The following is a 17,168-nucleotide window of genomic DNA, read 5'->3' on the forward strand; positions in this document are numbered from 1 at the left end:
TAGGGCTCAAGGAAGGTGGCAAGAGGAAGAAGCAGAAGCAGAAAGAGGACTCGAAGAAGAAGAAGTCGACCAAAGGGAACCACTAGGCTGGACTTGGCGGCAGCCACAGCAGCCGCTCTCGTGTGTGGTGCACACGCACACGGCAGCGGCATCCTTTCGGTGCCGCCCAGGGCCACTTCGCTTAGCAGGATTATGGACGTGTGCCCACGGATCGGTAGGATCAGGGGTGTTGGAGATGGAGGTGACAATCCCGGGTGGCCTGTATAGTATATAAGCTTGTGACACAACCTCAGCCTTGTAACTTTGCTTTTACCCAACACTAAATCTGTAGCCTTTTCCTCTTGTTGTAAGGATCTGCCTTGTTCTTTTTAGCAGTCCAAGCCCTGCTCCGAGCACTGAAGTATTTGTAGCTGTAGGAGTCCAGTAGGGTTCAGTAGGGAGCTGGGTATGTATGTGTTCATGACAGACTGTCTCCTGGCGGTGGTACAGTGTGCAGTTTTAGTACAGCGGAACTTACAGGTAATGTAAGCTGCGCCTTGAGCCATGGGTTTTAGGGTTCTTTGGATTCAGTACTCTGGCAACAAGAGGCCATTATGAGCCACTTCAGATGTAGAGTCTTTCCTTATATTTATTGTTCAATTCTTAATCTTCTCCAGATGTCAGAATTGACACGAAATATAGTTTAGTTTTTGGGAAATCTCATCTTTTCTTCTTGGAGAAATATTTGTCCTTCAGTCAAAAGGTTTTGCCTATCAATACCATTTCTAGCTTTCGTAGGTCAGTGCCACTGGCTACTTACACAAACACAGGGCACACGCAGGTATATGCAGAATAATCAGCTATCAAGCAAGAAGATTGACCTTAGTTCTTTCTATTGCAAGTATTGGCCCTTTCCTTCACAAGCACCATCCTGTCAAATCCATGCCATGCTGCCACCTAACCTGCCCTTTGCACTGAGCACCAAGTAGTTCTGATGCCGCCTCACTTCTGGGCTGCACGTGCCTCTTGGGGATGTGTTCCTTCCTCTTGGCCACAGGGATCGGTTACTCGAACTTTGTCTCCTTGGAAGGGAGGGCATTATAAAAAGTGTTGGTGGGCTTGAGATGCCAGCAGTTGGGTCCAGCATTGTAGAAAGGGGGAGTTTTGTGAGTTATGGGCACTGCCATAGCTAGGAGTCTGGGACAAGGTCACCTTAGGTTTGAGGGCACGACCATGAAGTGTTTGCTGTGTTTGCTTGGTTTTGATGGGAGGTGGTGTGGGCAGTTACCATGGAGTGTGGATTGGTATTAATGTGTGTTGTGGAAATATGATCCACAAGGCGTAATGTATTTTAGTGCTACCGACGTAAATAAAATGTAAACGTCACTGAGTCCAGCTCTCTTGTGGTCATTCCTTGCCTGTAAGTTAAACTGTTACTATGAAGAATAAAAGCAGGTCTTGTATTTTTTTAAATACAGTTTTATATATTTATTTATTTGGTTTGTGTGTATGTGCAAGGGTGTGCTATGGTACACGTGTGTAGTCAGAGGACAGCTTGTGGGAGCTCTGGGGGCCTGGTGTAGGCGCTCAGACTTGGTGGCACACACTTGTGGGAGCTCTGGGGGCCTGGTGTAGGCGCTCAGACTCGGTGGCACACACTTGTGGGAGCTCTGGGGGCCTGGTGTAGGCGCTCAGACTCGGTGGCACACACTTGTGGGAGCTCTGGGGGCCTGGTGTAGGCGCTCAGACTCGGCACACACTTGTGGGAGCTCTGGGGGCCTGGTGTAGGCGCTCAGACTCGGTGGCACACACTTGTGGGAGCTCTGGGGGCCTGGTGTAGGCGCTCAGACTCGGTGGCACACACTTGTACCCACTGAACTGTCTCACCAGCTCCTCCATTTTTGATTATGAAGATAAAGTGACATTTTTGGGGCAAGTGTTGGTGTGCCATACAAAGGACAGTTGTAGCCCAGTGAGCATGGCTTTATGGAGCAGCAGCCTGCTTGAGCATGCTGGGAGCCTTGGGGAGGTCCCTTCTCATCCTGGCTCCATGCCTGTGACAATATACGGCTCAAGTCTCCAGTACTGAAGAGGAAGGTGCTGGGATGCATATACCAGAGACCACTTCAGACGAGGCTCCCCGGCCACTCGGCCTGCATCCTAGCTGTTGATGGCATGGTCGTAGAGGTTTTAGGGACAGAGTTACTACTACTTCTGCTATAACCACTCCCTCAAGGTGAGTCACAGGTGTGTAGCTAGTAGGCACGCAGTGTTCATGTATGCATTGAGTCTTCGCATGTCTTCAGGTAGCCTGGCTTTCCCAGTGAACTCAAGTCCAAGGGCAGCTCTTCCCTGTGCTGCTGCAATGTGACAGCCAAAAGGGAGGAGACATCTGTAGGGCCTGCTGGGTGCCAGGCCTGTGCTTAGGTAAGGAGACGCAGAAAAGCCAGGGCTCCTGGCCCATACCTGGGCTGGGGCATTACAGTCAGCCCTAGGTATTCAGTAGTTTGCAGTGTGCTGGTCGGTCCAGGCTGATCACTGCCTCTTAGTGTGTGAGTGCAGGATCCTCCCAAGGGGCAGTGAGTGCAGAACAGCATTGCTACTTGGCAAACTCCTGTGCATCTCAAGTGACACTGTGTGCGGCCTTGCCTCCAGTCATCTTTGTGATCTTTTATGTGTTGGCTAGAAGGTGGAACTCTGGCGGTGGAGATGCCCTGTGGGGCTGGGGAGAGGGGATCTGGAGAGATCAGGACCATGTGCAGGGTCTGCCTGGTACTTCCTGGACCTTTCCACCTTTGGTGATGGCCTCCAAAGCACACCTGCATGAGTGAGTGTAAGCACAGTGAAGGCCCAAGGTCTGCACCACAGTGTCTCACAGCTGTAGGGCAGATAGGGAAATCCAGGAAGTGATTCTGTATTCTGGAAAGGCTCTCTAGTTATCACCCAGTGTTTGAGCAAAGTGGCATTAAACATCACAGTTGTAGTCTCACGTGGTAATGAAGGCCTTTAACTCTAATACTCAGGAGGCAGAGGCAGGTTGAAATCTGTGAGTCTGAGACCAACCTATGCTATGTAGATCCAGGCCAATTAAGAGCTACTCATCAAGACACCCTCCCTGCCCCAGCTCCACCTCACTGCCCCCCAAAGGAAAAGTTGTAATATATGGATTTAACAAGGTTTTACTTTGCAGATCATTTGGGAGGGGACTTACTTTATCCCATTGGCTTCCATATTCAGTCCCTGCCTGCACCCCTACTCAAGGGTCTACACTGTTGTGCATCTTACCTGGCTATTGGGGTTATCTGGTATCCTTGGATCTAGGTCTGGAGCAGCTCCTACCCCTGGTGAAGATTTTCCCTTTCCTGTATTCTGCCCTAGAGATGATGCTGAGAATGTCCTGTGTGAATGTTCTCATGACCATTCCATCCAAAGGTGACGCTGGGTCTGCGACTAGCTGCTGCCCCTGAGATGTCCCTGTCAACTGACTCACCCAGAATGGTGCCACCCTATCTGAGAGCCAGCCCAGGGTTGGTCACTGTCGGCTGTGTCAAATAGGTAGCAGGCTCCCTGTGGGCAAGCTGTCTGCTTCCGCAGAGGCCCTAGATTGAGAAGAGCCTGGGCCTGTGACAGTGGCTTCCCTATGTTGCCTTGGAAAGTGCCTGTGGCGCTTTCTCTAGGCGGGTGTGTGGCCTCACCTTCCTTGGGAGTACCTGACAATCTTCCATGCAGTCTTACCCCGGAGCCGGTGTCCATCTCAGTGAAGAGTGCTTCTCCATCACTATGCTGCCAGTCAAAGATTAGTACTTCTAGCTAACACAGTCAGTGGCCTGCCAGCTGAGCTGAGTACCAGCTTGGAAGAGAAAAGCCCTCCACTCCAGCACCCTGGCCACCCTTAAAGGTAAAGTAAGATCAGGACACTTCTCACCCACAGGTAGAGAACAGATGGCAGGCTGAGGGAGGTGGTCTGCCTCTGGGCTCTGGGCGGACATTGCTGAGGGCCAGTTAGGAGAAGCTGGGGGTTGGGAAGGTTCTAGGGCCTGTGGCTTCTGTATCCAGGTGGACTGAGGTGCTTTGGGAAGGGCAGGAGTGAGGGTGAGAAGAAACTGCATCTCCAGTTGTGAGGGAAGGACACTCCTCCAGAGAAATCTGAGGATCTGACATGTAGTGCTACTTTAAAACAGGTTGAAACCAGTTCCTGGGCCTGCTGTGACCCGTGGTGGGTAGGATCTGTGTGGGATAGCTCTGCTGTCCACAGTCTCAGTCCATCTCCATGTTCTGTAAGTCGAGTAAGAAGCAAGCGAGACAAGAGCTCTGACTGTGTCTGCCCCTTCCTTGGCGTCTTTCCCACGGCTGGGGGTCATGATGGACACTCAGGGCTGCACGTCTGCAAACTACAAGCAGAGAGCCCACAGTCAGATAACCTTGTCTAGAAGTGGCTTCCCTAGAGTGCTGGGGACCATCCAAGGTGGAGGCCCCTTATCACCTGTTTAAAAATGTTACCTTGTACTGCGTTCCCCCTCTTTTTTTAAACTTAGTTTTTCTTTTCTTTTTTGTTTTTTTCGGTTTTTCGAGGCAGGGTTTCTCTGTGTAGTTTTGCGCCTTTCCTGGAACTCGCTCTGTAGACCAGGCTGGCCTTGAACTCACAGAGATCCGCCTGCCTCTGCCTCCCGAGTGCTGGGATTAAAGGCGTGCGCCACCACCGCCCGGCCTTATTTTATTTTCATATATATATATATATATATATATATATATATATATATATATATATATATATACATATATATATTTGCCGGGCTTGGTGGCACACGCCTTTAATCCCAGAGGCAGGATTTCTCTGTGTAGCCCTGGCGGTCCTGGAACTCACTCTGTAGACAAGGCTGGCCTTCAATGTGGAGATCTGCCTGCCTCTGCCTCCCGAGTGCTGAAGGTGTGTCCCATCACTGCCTGGCTAAAATAAGTTTTTTTTTTTTTTTTTTTTTTTAAATATACAATATGATTCTGAGGTGGTTAAGAACACTGACTGTTCTTCCAGAGGACTCAGGTTCAGTTCCCAGCACACACATGGCTGCTCAGAACTGTCTTAACTCCAGTGTGAAAGGATCCAATATCATTGTCTGGCCTCCATTGGCACTTTGACAAACACGCATGCAGGCAAATCACACACATAAAATATAAAGAAATGTTAAAAGGGGCAACCTTCTTAATAAAACGTGCATAACACACGTGCCGATTTAAGTGCCCAGTGGTCTGTAGCCGTTCTCTACACTCCTCTCCAGAACGGTCTCTTTCTAAGCTGAAGCTCTGACCAGATGACGTACCGACTAGTTCCTGGAACCAGTCATTCACAACCCCCTTCACTTTGTTTGAGACAGGGTCTCTCTGTAGAGCCCTGGCTGGCCATGAACTCACTATGTAGATCATCATGCCAGGCATTGTTCTCTTTCTCTGTCTCTCTATCTTTCTCTCGTGTGTGCGCGTGTTTGTGCTCTAGAGAGTTGATTGCCTATTGCTTGACAGACCCTGTGTGGGGCTGGATGCATGGGCTGACTGCTTTGCCAGGGCCATCTGCACCAGGCTCTTCCTTTCAGGTCAACTTTGCTGTTTGCCTGGTGTTGGGGATGGCATTCAGGACCTCATGCACACTAGGCACACCTCTGTCAGAGAGCTGCACCCCACTACTACAGCCCTGGGTCCTGAAGGAAGAGGAGGGGCGAGGAGTGCCTGTAATGGCCATGGAGACCCAGCCAACCATGTCTGCAGGTGCCAACGACAAAACTCTAGCGTGGGGCTGGGCGGTGGTGGCGCCCACCTTTAATCCCAGCACTCGGGAGGCAGAGCCAGGCGAGTGAGTTTGAGGCCAGCCTGGTCTACAGAGTGAGTTCCAGGACAGGCACCAAAACTACACAGAGAAAACCCTGTCTTAAAATACCAAAAAAAACCCCAAAAACAAAAACAAAAAAAACAAAAAACCCAAAACAAAACAAAACAAAAACCCAACAAAAAACACAACAACAACAAAACCAAACAAAAACCCCAAAACTCTAGTGCAGAAGTGGCAGAGGCCCCTGTTCCACACTGAGTGCCTATCTGGTGCACTGAGGAAGAGGTTAAGCCCACACAGGCAGATGGAAGAGTGGTGTCTGCAGCATAAGCTTGGAAGGAGGCGGAGAAGGCCATAGCCAGGGCCGCATTTCCCACTGTCGCGTGTGTACAGCACCTGTAGTTAGAGGACAGGCTGGACACAAGGTGGGCTGAGGGGGCAGCCCATTTCCATGCATGCTGTAGGGATACCACGTGCACGCCTTAGATGCTCAGCCGCTCCCAGGACTCTGGCATCGCCTGGGTGGGGGCATTAAGTGGTGGATTGGGTGGTGTCTGCAGGGTGCCGACGGGATGAGACTGCTGTCCTGCTGCTGGACTTGTTTTCTCTCCCTGCTAGGTCAGGGCTGCCCCTGCCCAGACTGCAGACTGTGGATCTTCCTTGGAAAGCAGAGAGCATATTGTGCGGCCATTGTAGTGGGTTCAGATCAGAAACTTACTTATGGTGCAGGAGGATGAGTCCAGGGCCAGGGCTGGTTCCTCCTGAGGCTTCTCTCCTTGGAGATAGAATCTTTTCCCAATGTCCCTCTGCTTTGTCTGTCCTGACCTTAAATACCGTTCCCCCCCCACCCCCATAGTCACATTCTGGGGATAGGGCTTCAACTAGCAGACTCTGGGACACAACAGTCCAGCCCAGGACAGAGTGTCAGCCTGAACTACCCGCTCTTCCTGTCAGCTGGCTCAGTACCGTGCTCACTACACATTCTGCTCGTCTGGAGCCACACTCAGACTTCCCCTGCCTCTTGCAGGTTCCTCGACTGGTGAGGGGCCTCCAGATGGACAGCCATGCTTCTGGGCCTTGGAGTGGCCAGTGTGTCCGTCTTCACCCTCACCCTTTGTCATGGGCCTTTGCTCTCCCCACAATGTGTATTTGGAGTAGACAAGCAGAATTTGGTTTGCATGACATAAGAAATGTCTTTCTGGTGGATTAGTCTTTGTGCAGTGACGCGGGGTGGCATTGGTGACATGGGACAATGAGTCTTTCTGATACCGAGAAAGTGGCTTTGATTTATGGCATCGGCGCTCAGCTGTGTAGGTTTGGGCAGATGGGCTAAAATGCCATCCTGGCTTTTCAACTGGTTTGAGCTGGCTCTATGAGGCCAGCTTGCCCATGAGCACCCCAGGATGGGCAGGTCCAGGGAGGGCACCATGCACAAGGCCTTTAGCTCGTGGGTGTGTGTTGTAGAACTTTTTAGCTTCTGCCCTGGTTGTTGACTGGGTATTAAGGCTGGGGCTGTGTAGCCGTTGTCTAGGGAGCCTCTTGTTTAGGGACACTGGAGGCACCTATTAGAGAAGACATACGCTCCAAGATGACAATCCCTGGGTCCATGGACAGGCGTGGGGGGCTAGTTTCATCCCCAGTATATCCCAGCCCTGTACTGTTTGTGGCACCATTCATACCGGGTGGGCAGCAGGCAGCCTGGACCATAACTTAGCTAGTTCTCCCAGCCCAGACACAGTCTATAATTGCCTTAACTAGGGTCTTTCCATAGAATCCAGTCACAGCTATGTTCCCAGAACCTGCAGGTGCCCTGTTGAGGGCTGCAGATCCTCGAATGACCTCTTTGGGGATGGCTAGAGCCTGTGACTTCCTTCCAGGAGAAGATACTGTGTGGGGGTCTGCAGCAGGCTGGATCACCAGGCCACAGAGCCTGGGTCCTCCCTATCAGCCCCCTGACTGAGGAAGGCATGGCTGCCTCTGGAGCATGGGCCTCCCTGAGAGGTTTCCTTCTCTGTCCTGCATCCCTGAGCCTTTAGGTTCCCTGAAGCTGGGAGCTGGACCAGGGCAGCCTGCTCCAGCATCCTGTTTGCTGCCGTCCGCTTCCCACCTGACGGTCAGGCCCCAGAGACTTGGGAAGTAGGATGGAGCCAGGAGAACAAGACCATTATGTAGGGGAGGAACTCACCAGATAAGGGCAGGCAGGACCTGGACATGGAGCCCTGCAGCCTGACACTCAGAGAGTGTCGTGTGTTTATGAGTACTGTCGCTTATGATGGCTGCTCTCCATCTCTGCCCCTCCCTGAGATGTTCTGGTTTCTGCAGATTCAAAATGGCTCTTGAGAAACAGCACACCCTGGGGCCCCTGGATGGGACCCTATGGGGAACTCAGTCTTTGTAGACAGTTAAAGGTCTAGACAAGCCTTTGTTTGCTTTGGGGTGGACACTGGGGCCAGTGCTAGGTTGCTAGGTGTAGGAGACGGGTGGGGTGGGGTTTGAGACAGACACAGACAGCTTTGTGAAGGGAGCAGCAGAATGTGAGTGTGTGGCAGGAACCAGGTCACCTGAAACATGAGACCTGCCCCTAGAGTGAAAACTCGGAGAGAATAGGTGTAACCTCCAAGTGTGGGGCCAGTTGTCACTGCAGCCTAAGACACAAGGCATGGACTGCGTGCCCTGGGCATGCTGCTGTCCGCTGGAAACTGGGCTGAGCGCGTGTCTTCTGTGTCCTTGTTCCTAAGGTCACTACATAAAAACATTGGTTATTTAATATTGTGCGTGATGTGTTTATGGGGCACGCCCATGCCACAGTATACATGTGAAGTCAGAGTGACTACCTTCACGGGAGTTCTGGGGATCACTCAGGTCCTCAGGCTGTGTGGAAAGGGGCTTTAACTGCTGAGCCATCTCACAGTCTCTAGCCCTGGATGGATCCTTCTTCAGATGGGGTTTTGTGTTGCTCGGGCTGGCCTCAAACTTGCTTTATTTTTTATTTTTATTTATTTATTTATTTTTTTTTATTTTTTTTGGTTTTCAAGACAGGGTTTCTCTGTGTAGTTTTGCACCTTTCCTGGAACTCACTTTGTAGACCAGGCTGGCCTCGAACTCACAGAGATCCGCCTGCCTCTGCCTCCCGAGTGCTGGGATTAAAGGCGTGCGCCACCACCGCCCGGCTTGCTTTATTTTTTAAAAGTGTGTGTGTGTGTGTGTGTGTGTGTGTGTGTGTGTGCGCAGATGGCCACAGAGGTCAGACCATTATGTAGGGGAGGCATCAGATCTAGCGCAAGTGATGGAGTGCTTACTAACATGTGTGCTGAGGTCTGAACCCTGATAGGACAGTAGCTCTTAACCTCCAAACCTGATATCCAGGCACAAATAAAATATTTGGTGAGAAAGTCTCATAAGTCTCACCAAGAATCTAAGTACTTTTCAGTGAAAAAAAAAAAAAAAACAAAAAACCTCTGCCCAGTTGTTTCAGGATGCAACATTTTAAGTGGTCACAAGAGGGCGACTCAACAAAAGAAAATAGGACCACATGGATCAGCGCCTGTTTGTGAAGGTGCACACCAGCATGATCACATGTATGTGTGTGCACACACTAATACCTGTACTCAAAAAGCATGCTCATGTACAGAAATGCATGCATGAACATACAGTTCACATATATTCTCACACAAACATGCAAGCATACACACATACTCACACAGGGGCACTTGATTGTGCACACAATGCACATGTGAACACATGCACTCACATATACACTCACACAAAGGCACACACACACTTGTATGCTCACATATATGAACATCTGTGTGCATGCAAGTGAACTCTTGCACACATGTGTATAGAAGGAGTGCCAAAGACAGTGGTAAATGTCGTCCTTCTGTTCTCCCACACTCGCGACAAGTAGTGATTTGTGTTTTCTGATTAATAGAGAAAAGTAAAACCCATTGTTAGTATTTCCAGTCCTTTCTCCGTACAATAATCCTGTCACCTGCTGAGCTTGATACCGCCCCAAGTACACTGACAAGAGACTAACGGTGTCAACGGAGCTGCTGGGTCGGCCCCTGGCTGCAGGGACAGAGGGTGGCATCCATCTTCCATATCACAAAACCCATTTCAGCGTTGTTTAGGAAGCACACAGTGGGACTCCCCTGCTGGCTCAGAATTGTGCTCGCCTGAGCATCCTGTTCTCCAGGGCGCAGATAAGGAATGGGGCTGACAAGGTAGATGGGGTCTCTGTCTTCCTGGACTGTCCAGTGTGAGCCAAGTGTGTGCCACCTTGTATCCCTGACTTGCTATAAATTGTGTGGAAATTAAGCTGTAGAATAAAAAGAACCCCCAAATATCACAGCCCAAGTCATATCTGTAAGAAAAGTCATTGCCCCTCACGTGATGGCCCCTGCTCCCTACCTAAGATACAAGAGTAGGGGACATGAGGTGGACAAGTCCCAGAGCCAGCAGCGACACAGGAAGTCAGAGCAGCCTGCGTAGACTGACTGCAGAAACTTTGTTTTTGCATCAGAATCTCTATGTGGCTCAGACTGGCCTTGAACTCTCTGGTCTTAGCTTTCCCAGGGCTGGGGTTACATGTGTGTATACCACAAGTAGCTCCAGGCTTTAATTTTAAATTAAATTATATGTTAAATTTCATTTATTTAGGCTTTTTTGTTGTTTTTTTGACATGGTTTCTCTGTGTAGTCCTGACTGCCTGGAACTCACTGTGTAGACCAGGCTGACCTAGAACTCAGGGATCTGTCTCTGCCTCTTAAGTGCTGGGATTAAAGGCATGAGCCACCATACCCAGCAAAATTTTATTTTATTTTTTGGATACAGGGTTTCACTATTGAGGGGGACCTGCTCCCTCTTATTCCCCCAGGGTATTCTTGAGCAGGGGAGAAATGAGAAATATGTAGATAGAAGTCTAGAGGAGAGACACAGACAGAAAACACAGGATAGCCTCGGGAGGGCCTGGGTCCAAACCCACCAGCCCCGTCTGTCTCTTCTAAAGAGCTATTTAAAGGAATGCCCAGGGGTGGAGCAAAAGACCTCCCCTCAGCACAGCCAACTGCAGACCATTCTAGACACCTGGTGACCATGCACGTGGTCATGCCATCCCCTAAAGCAGCCCTACTGTGTAAAGCAAGCTCAGATCTCAATAGGAAACCTTCGTGGGCTCCCACACACTATGTGGCCCTGGCTGGACTGAAACTCTATGTAGACTAGGCTAGCCTCAGACTTCGAAATCCACCTGCCTCTGCCTCCAGAGTATTAGAGTTAAAGGTATGTACCACACCTAGACCCAGGTTTTGATTAAAAAAAAAAAAAAACTTAGAACATTTTAGTTGTGTGTGTGTAGGGGGGCGCTATGCACGGTGGGCATGTAGAGATCAGAGGACAACTGAATTATCTCTTCCACCAAGTAAGTCCCAGGGAATGAACTCAGGTTGTCAAGCTTGGCAGCTACAACCACTGAGCCATCTTTCCTGTCCTCTGGCTTCAGTTTTGAGGAAGGTCAATTGACTTATGATTGACATGAGACTAGTGAGCCAAGGCTCACGTGAAGCATATAGTGGGCTCTCCAGCGGCTTTCTAACTCCAGAAGCCCTTGGGAGAGGAGACTCCACTTAGGCACACCCCAGCTGCCTTCTAGGCATAGGCTCAACACACACAGCAGCTGGTGTGGGACCAGGAAGGGTACAGCTAGAAGGACATTCACTCTCTCCTCCTTTTGTGCTCTTAGACGTTGCTCCTCAGTTTTTAGCTGTATTGAGAGACACTTAGCTGTAAGTGCTGTACACCATGAAGAACAGAAATCCAAGACAGACTCGAGGCTGAGATGATGTCACACTGAGCTAGGCAGCTGTTGTATTTCTCTGCATCTCTGTTAAACAAGGTTGGGTATCCATCCAGATGCTAACATCGGGGGCAGGCTGAGCCCAGTATAAGGGGAACTCTCCTGTGGGTGCCTCATCTCTGGCAGCCTCTGCTGTCTCTCTTCGTTACTGGTTCTGTGCATTACATCCAGTTTAGTCAGGGATGAACTCGATTAGGTTGCAGCTCAAATGTTCGATCATTAAACAAAACTGTAAAAAATAAATTGTCATAAAGATAGGACCACTTGGGGCACTGGAGAGATGGCACAGAGGTTAAGAACACTGACTGATTTTCCAGAGGACCTGGGTTCAATTCCCGGCCCCCACATGGCAGCTCACAACTGTAACTCCAGGATCTGACACCCTCACACAGACATACATGCAGGCAAAACACCAATGCACATAAAATAAAAATAAATTTAAAAAATGACCACTTGGATGAAACAGTAATTGCTTTGAAATAGATACTTTTGTTACCACTTTCAAGGACTCGTATTAAACAAAAAGTTTCAAATTTAGTATGAATAGCAGTAGAGATTATAGCTGTCATAAGAAATCATGGAGCCAGGGCGGCAGTGGCACACGCCTTTGATCCCAGCACTTGGGAGGCTGAGCCAGGTGGATCTCTGTGAGTTCAAGGCCAGCCTGGTTTACGGAGTGAGATCCAGGACAGGCACCAAACTACACAGAAAAACCCTGGCTTGAAAAACAAAAAACAAAACAACAACAACAACAACAAAAAGATTGATGGTTGCCAAGAAAAAGTTCCAAATACAGTAGATCAGTGGCTCTCAACCTTCCTATTGCCTTAACCTTTTAATACATTGCTTCGTGTGGTGACCCCCGACCATAAAATTATTTCATTGCTACCTCATAACTAATTTTGCTACTCTTATGAACTGTAATGTAAATATCTGATATGCGACCCCTGTGAAAGGGTTGTTCCATGCCAAGGGGTCATGACCCACAGGTTGAGAATCACTGCAATAGATGGAGAAAACTAACTTAGGAATTTAGAGCATTTGACTTTGAAAATCTTATGGTATTCAGTTCTTTCCTTAGTGGCAGACAGATCTGCTGTTTCTAGAAGGAGCTGCCTGCTTAGTTTTTCCAAAGTCTCCATTTGAGATGGGCATAGTGACACATGCTTTTAATCCCAGGGCTGGGTGGAGGCAGGCGGTCTCTGTCAAATTTGTCAAGGCTAACCTTTTCTACATAATTAGTTTCAGGCCAGCCAGGGCTGTATGGTGAGGTCTTCTGTGTCTTAAAAAAAAAAAAAGAGAGAAAAACAGAGGGTGGAGGAGGAGGAGAAGAGGCAACCTTTACTTCCTATTGAGTATGTACTTCCTGTTTCGTTTTAATCAAAATTTCACTTCCTGGTCTGAAGAGTCACAGGCTTTAGTGTCCGTCTCCATACCCCAGTCTGTCATGCACACCTGCCCCTTCTGGAACAAGGGTTCCCCATTCTCTGCCACCCTTTTCTCTTTGCTTGTGGTTGTATCCATGGTTCCAAGCAGTCACTGAGGAAGGAGGATGTGGGAACTTGTGGACAGTCAGCAGAGTCTTGAGAGTCACCCCACCACACGTACATAGCAATGAGCTGTTCTGACATAAAGGTCATTCACAAGAGCCTGGGAGCAGGCAATCTTCATTTATGCAACAGTTGGATGTTGCTAACGATAAAATAGCCAGTGTAAAAAGGCACCATGAAAACCAGGTTGCAAGGCGAAAATAACAGAGTAGTTCTCAAGCAATTGGAACATGAAAAGAAGCCACTTAAACATGCACAAAAAAGAGTATCTGAGAGGTACTCATGAGGCTCGAGCTGGGCGGGGAGCTCATGGGGAAGATGGCGATGGTCCCTCCACTACCCACCCCTGCTGCATTCTAGAGCCACAGGGCCTTCTCGCAGGCCTTGTCCTAGGGCCACAACCCAGACAGGGAGTCACTAGCCCTGTGCCATCAAGCTGCAGCTAGCCAACCAATGAGCAGTTAGTGCCACAGGGAATAATTCTTACAGCTGTTTTTACTATCATTGTGTGTATTGAAGGGTGGGGTCTGAAGACAACTCTGGTGAGTCAGTTCTCTCCTTCCACCGTGCATTCTGGGACTTGAACTCAGGTCTTCAGGTTTTCAGGTGGGTGCTTTTACCCCCTGAGAACATCTTGCCAGGCCATGAGCAGCTTTAAGCATCCAGTGCCCCTGATTGTCTTTGAATGGTTAGAGTTTCTGTATTTCACCCTACGAAGTATGTTGGAGTCCTCTCTGCCAAGATGAGCTTGACAGGTTGGCTGACTAGGAATGGTGTTCCCGTTTGCTCCGTGGCTTCGTTGTTTAGGGGAACACATATCATAGCGTGGAAGAATATGTGGCTCTTTAGAACAGCCGATTTGTTTTGATTTCTGCTGTAGACTTTTTTTTTTTTTTTGGTTTTTCGAGACAGGGTTTCTCTGTGTAGCTTTGCGCCTTTCCTGGGACTCACTTGGTAGCCCAGGCTGGCCTCGAACTCACAGAGATCCGCCTGGCTCTGCCTCCCAAGTGCTGGGATTAAAGGCGTGCGCCACCACCGCCCGGCCTGCTGTAGACTTTTATCCAACCAGGCAGACAGCAAAGATACTGCCTGGGTCTGTGGTGTTAGTGGCTCCTGAGCAGCCAGGGGTTGGTGCGTGGGGGCCTCAGAAGAGGATTCAGCTAAGGAAGCATTACAGGTGTGGCCACCTGACACCCTTCAAGTCAGCGTCCCATGCCCACATGAGGTCATTGGGTCATTTTAATAATACAAGGTCACAGATGATCCTGTTCTCACTTTGCTGATGTTCCTGATACCCTCCCCGCCCCACCTTGCACAGTGGTCAGTAGTGTTCACATCTGTGTCTGTGTGCTGAGCCTGGGGTGCTTTGAAGGGTTCACATGAACTCTGCAGAATATGGGCGGGTCTAGACTCGACCTATTGTTGAAAGTGGCTTTTCCACTTGACCTTAGGGAAACCATCATTTCAGAGGAAAGCACCAGCAGCTTTTCAGATGACATCATTTTGAGGATGTTGAGGAGGGGGGAGGAGGAGTCTCCCCTATACTGGTCTGAGACTGACTGGGAGTGTTGTGCTGGCCAGAGTGCCTGTTGGTGTTGAGGGTACAGGGTGAGGAAGGATGGCAGGGCTTTACAGGTTTGTCCTAGGTGCTTTCCAAGGTCCCGATAACCTTCAATTCTGCAGTTCAGCCTAGAGCAGTGAGCTCCAGAGAATCCCAAGACATTCTCGTCTTTGCTTGGCTGTGGAGGCAGTGTGGAGGCTGCATGCTGTCCACTCAGCATCTGGGCAGACACAGGGCAGACCAATGAGCTCTATGTTCTAGATCAGTGCCACTTTCCCATGAGTCCCAGCGGCTAGCATGCTGCTCAGGAGGGCATGACTGAGTTGTCCTGTGAAGTCTGGGAATATAAAGCACACCAGCTAGCGAGATGGCTTTCTCTTCACCTGACACAGACACTGTCACTGCTTTGCCTGGAGTTGACAAGAGTCATCGGAACCACCTCACACTCAAGGCGTCAGGAATCCATGTGATGCTTAAAGACTCTGAGCTGGTCTCAGCTACCTGGAGGCCACTGTGGTGGTGTGGGTGGTTATGCTTCCTAGAGAACTGTGTGTACAGCTTGCTGCACATCTAGCCCTGGCTCCATCAAGAGGAAGTTGGGGACCATGTGGTGACTGCTGTGACAAGGACCATTTCTAAGGGAAAAAAGTGAAGCTTTCAGAAGCAAGGCCCCAGGAGCCTGAGAGATGGCTCAGCAGTTAAGAGCACTGGCTGTTCTTCCAAGGACCTGAGTTTGAGTCAAAGCATCCACATGGCAAGGGTCACACTCTCTACGGACCAAAAACTGGCACCTTTGAATGTTTTTGTGGCTCTGGAGGTGACCTCCACATGACTTTTAAGGTTTCAGTGGCTCTGATAGTCACTTACACACAGCTCGTGGGTTTCAGTGGCTCCCATGGTGTCCTCCATAAAGATCTTCAGTTGTGTTTCCCACATTGCTTTGCAAGTTTCTAGTGGTTCCGCCAGTGTCCTCAAACTGCCAAACATAGAAGAAACACATTCTCTTCATAGGGCCACAGACCCCAAGATCAAGTGGTCAGGGTCAGGTGAACTACGCTTGGTTGTGAGGAGTCAAACTCCAGTGTGGGAGCGGCACTATTAGGAGGTGTGGCCTTTTGGAGGAAGTGTGTCACTGTGGGAGCAGGCTGTGAGGTCTCTTTTTCTCAAGCTTCCCTCAGGGTGACTATCAGTTGACTTCCCACTGCCTTCTGGTCAAGATGTAGCCAGCTCCATATCTGCCTGCACACTGCCATGTTCCCCATCATGATGATAATGGACTGAACCTCTGAAACTGTAAGCTGCCACCTCAGCTAAACATTTTCTTTGTAAGAGTTGCTGTAGTCATGGTGTCTCTTCACAGCAATAGAAACCCTAACTCGGAAAACCAGGCCTGTCTAGAGCACCCCTCGAAGTCTCATACCAGATGGTTTCCATGGTCATCCCTCCAGTGCCCTCACTGGAGGATTTCCCTCCCACCGGCAGTCAGGCACTCTTTAGAGGTCATGTGATTCTTGGAGCACCTGACAATGAGATGGCATAGTTTGCATGCTGTGTTGATGGGCACCAGGCGGTGTGGCAGCTGGCAGGGCTCTTTATAAACACTACTGGCCTTCTGCGTCAGCTAGGGTGTCTGCAGCTTGAACTCACACGTTCTCCCTTTCATCCCCAAACACCCCTTCCCATTCTCCCTCCTCCACCATCAGCCCCGTTTCCCCACCTTCACTCTTTGTGAGGAGCCACGCGCCTTACCCTTCCCGTCCTCTCCCTGGTGGGCGGAGCAGCTCTGCTTCAGCTCCTGTTGCTAGGACTCTGTTGCTAGGACTCTGTTGCTAGGATCCGGCCGTCTCCATCCTCGGCGGGAAACTGCAATGAACTATGGATGGCTGATTCTCTCAGAGGCTTGATCTGTAATGCGGATGAGCTCAAAGCACCCCCTTTTCGTCTGGTTTCTTAAGGGAAAAAAATAATCGGTTTTAAATCTGAAGCAGCGCTGTTCAAACCCCAGTTGCCCCTGGCGGTGGCTTCTGATGAGGTGGGTGATAATTCTCACACAGAGGGCCCGGCCAGGATCTGATGTTTGTCCTGGGTGCTTTGCAGGATTTTCTCTGGGCCTGTGGCCCTATGGACCACTCTCTTTTTTTCTCTCTCTTTTCGTGCTGAGAGGTGAAATGGGGTATAAATACTAGGTGTGACATTTTCTAAGTACCTGGCATTCTCCACCTCTGGGACTCAGTGCAGGCAGGGAAGGCCAGGTCTCAGGCCCTCCTCCTTTCTCTTCCCTCAGTTAGTGCCTCCTTTTCCAGCCCCAAACCCAGAAGGCCCAGGGCTTTTGTGTGCACAGGTGAAGGCAAGAGAGGGCTGCCCCCCGAAGGGCCTGCACTGCAGGTTCACTGTCCGCATAGT

At 49.9% G+C, this 17,168-nt stretch overlaps 1 protein-coding gene across 2 annotated transcripts in view; it reads left to right on the plus strand.

Moving 5' to 3' along the window:
* Dnajb6 (DnaJ heat shock protein family (Hsp40) member B6) overlaps nt 1-1,369 on the plus strand; it is a 54,987-nt gene extending 53,618 nt beyond the window's left edge. For both annotated transcript variants that reach the window (XM_052719576.1, XM_052719577.1), the window contains exon 10: nt 4-1,369. In XM_052719576.1, the coding sequence (XP_052575536.1) occupies nt 4-86 (83 nt within the window). In that variant the 3' untranslated portion in view covers nt 87-1,369. The remainder of the gene's footprint in view (nt 1-3) is intronic.
* Nucleotides 1,370-17,168: the final 15,799 nt, after the last annotated feature.

Source organism: Peromyscus californicus, unplaced genomic scaffold (genome assembly GCF_007827085.1).
Source record: "Peromyscus californicus insignis strain IS unplaced genomic scaffold, ASM782708v3 Scaffold_6__1_contigs__length_162567912, whole genome shotgun sequence".
Lineage (NCBI taxonomy): Eukaryota > Metazoa > Chordata > Mammalia > Rodentia > Cricetidae > Peromyscus > Peromyscus californicus.